Here is a 1,805-nt window from a genome sequence, read left to right as displayed (position 1 = left end):
ATTCCAATAAGTGTTAGCAGGGATGGTGGTGTTGGATGCAGGAGTTTGCCCTGCGAACTGTCAGAGTCTTGGTTTGTTAGTTCCTGTTTTTCTTGGTTTTTCCATTTGTTGTCCTCTGCTGCCCTCTTGTGTCCTCTTTCCCTTGCTCTGTTTTCTGCTCTGTCCTCACCTGTTTTCAATCCCCTCGTTAGCCCTCTCTTTGTCTCTGTCCTCTTTAAAAGCCCTCCCTCTTCAGCTCCTGTTGCTGGATCCTCGTCTAACATCTGCCTGCCTTCCTCGTCTCTCCCTGGTTCCTAGAGTTTTTGGTTTACCCCTGATGTCTCCTTGGTTCTGGTACGTTTGGTATTTTCTGTTGGATTTTTGTGAACCTCAATAAACCCACTTAAATTCACCTCTGCCTACTGGTCTCTGCATTTGGGTCCGCCAAACAAACACCGTTTCCTGACAGGAACTTTTGCCCCCCCTTCTCCGGTTAACCTTGTATCAGTAAGATGTTATAAAAATAATGTATTCTTTGTATTTTGTTATATTCTAATAAATAAATGAATAATATCAGGCAGATGGTTTAATTTTTTACTGACCTAAAACCAGATAAACTTTTCTATAATATTTAAATCCATTCAGGTTGTTTCTCACCTGTATAGAAGACGCTGGTAGCCAAAGGTGACGCAAAGCTTTGGTCCAGCAGCAGTTTGCGGAAAACCATTCCTGCGGATTTCCCAGGAAAACGTTTCTCCAGAGCGCGCAGCCAGAAGTAGTTAAAGTTCCCCTGGAAGGTGATGGCCACGATGGCCACGTTGCGCGTGTGTTTCCAGTCGATGCGCTCCCTCTGCGCGATGAGCTGGTGCGCCAGGTCCCCGCCGGCAAACAGGCAGCCGTACAGGGTGACGTTGGCCACCCAGGGGAAGCGCTTTGCGGCTTCTTTAAGAACCGTCCTCCTCATTTTAAGCACCGGCGGAGGGACAAACGGTGACGCTTTCTTGCCTTTGCTTTTTCAGTTCAGCCAAAAAGACGCAAACATAGCAGAAAAAATCATCCAGTGAGGCCGCGACGTCCCCGGCTGGCTGTCAGGGCGCAATCCATCTTTGCGTGGGAATCTGGGGGGATTAAAGCTGAGGTTTCCACCGGAAGCAGGAATATTATTCATTATCAGATTGGAGAAAACTGATTACAAACTCACACCTTTACCAGCCGCACATCATCTGAGAGCAATTCATCCAGAGTATCTGCGTAAAACCATCCAAACTGGATCCCTCTGTATTAAACCTCACAGGAAAATATTAAATCTAATTAATAAATCTCCCTGAAATAAAAAAAAAAAATCACTTTACTGCTGGAATCTACCGGGAGGATAAAATAACCCCACACCTTCTGCTTCTGGTCGGTTTCCGGTGAAGTCAGGTGCATCTCCTGAAACAAATCCTGTAGGTCAGCCTGTAATCTGAGGGATTGTCCCGGTCCATTCAGGGAACCGTTTTACTGCGTCACCAGGATCAGTTTGCATGTGCGGAGCTTTTAGCCTGAAGGCGAGTTCAGGTCAGAGGCGCACAGGAGCGCAGCAGGAAAGCCATTCAGTTACTGAGGATTCATTATCCATAACATCTGCTTAAAATGCATGAATCCATTTGTTATAAAAACTAAGTTATTTATATTTTCTAGTATTTTAAAGAAATACAAACATATAATAGATGTGTTGCTGCTTCCTTCACAGGTTGCATCTGAGGTCAGGATTGGCTGAGGATTCACAGGTGTGGCTCATAGGCGGAGGCTTAATAGGGTTCTGCTGTCAGCATTTCAACACTGGA

At 45.6% G+C, this 1,805-nt stretch overlaps 1 protein-coding gene across 1 annotated transcript in view; it reads right to left on the bottom strand.

The window, feature by feature from the left end:
- LOC107087695 (mpv17-like protein) overlaps positions 1 to 943 on the bottom strand; it is a 29,295-nt gene extending 28,352 nt beyond the window's left edge. The window contains exon 1 of the mRNA XM_015379408.1: positions 637 to 943. Within this exon, the coding sequence (XP_015234894.1) occupies positions 637 to 943 (307 nt within the window). The remainder of the gene's footprint in view (positions 1 to 636) is intronic.
- Between the last annotated feature and the right edge of the window lie 862 nt (positions 944 to 1,805).

The sequence above is a fragment of the Cyprinodon variegatus genome, unplaced genomic scaffold (genome assembly GCF_000732505.1).
Source record: "Cyprinodon variegatus isolate N-32 unplaced genomic scaffold, C_variegatus-1.0 Scaffold191, whole genome shotgun sequence".
Lineage (NCBI taxonomy): Eukaryota > Metazoa > Chordata > Actinopteri > Cyprinodontiformes > Cyprinodontidae > Cyprinodon > Cyprinodon variegatus.
The sequence above is the reverse complement of the archived record's forward strand: the minus strand, read 5'-3'. Positions and strand labels throughout refer to the sequence as shown.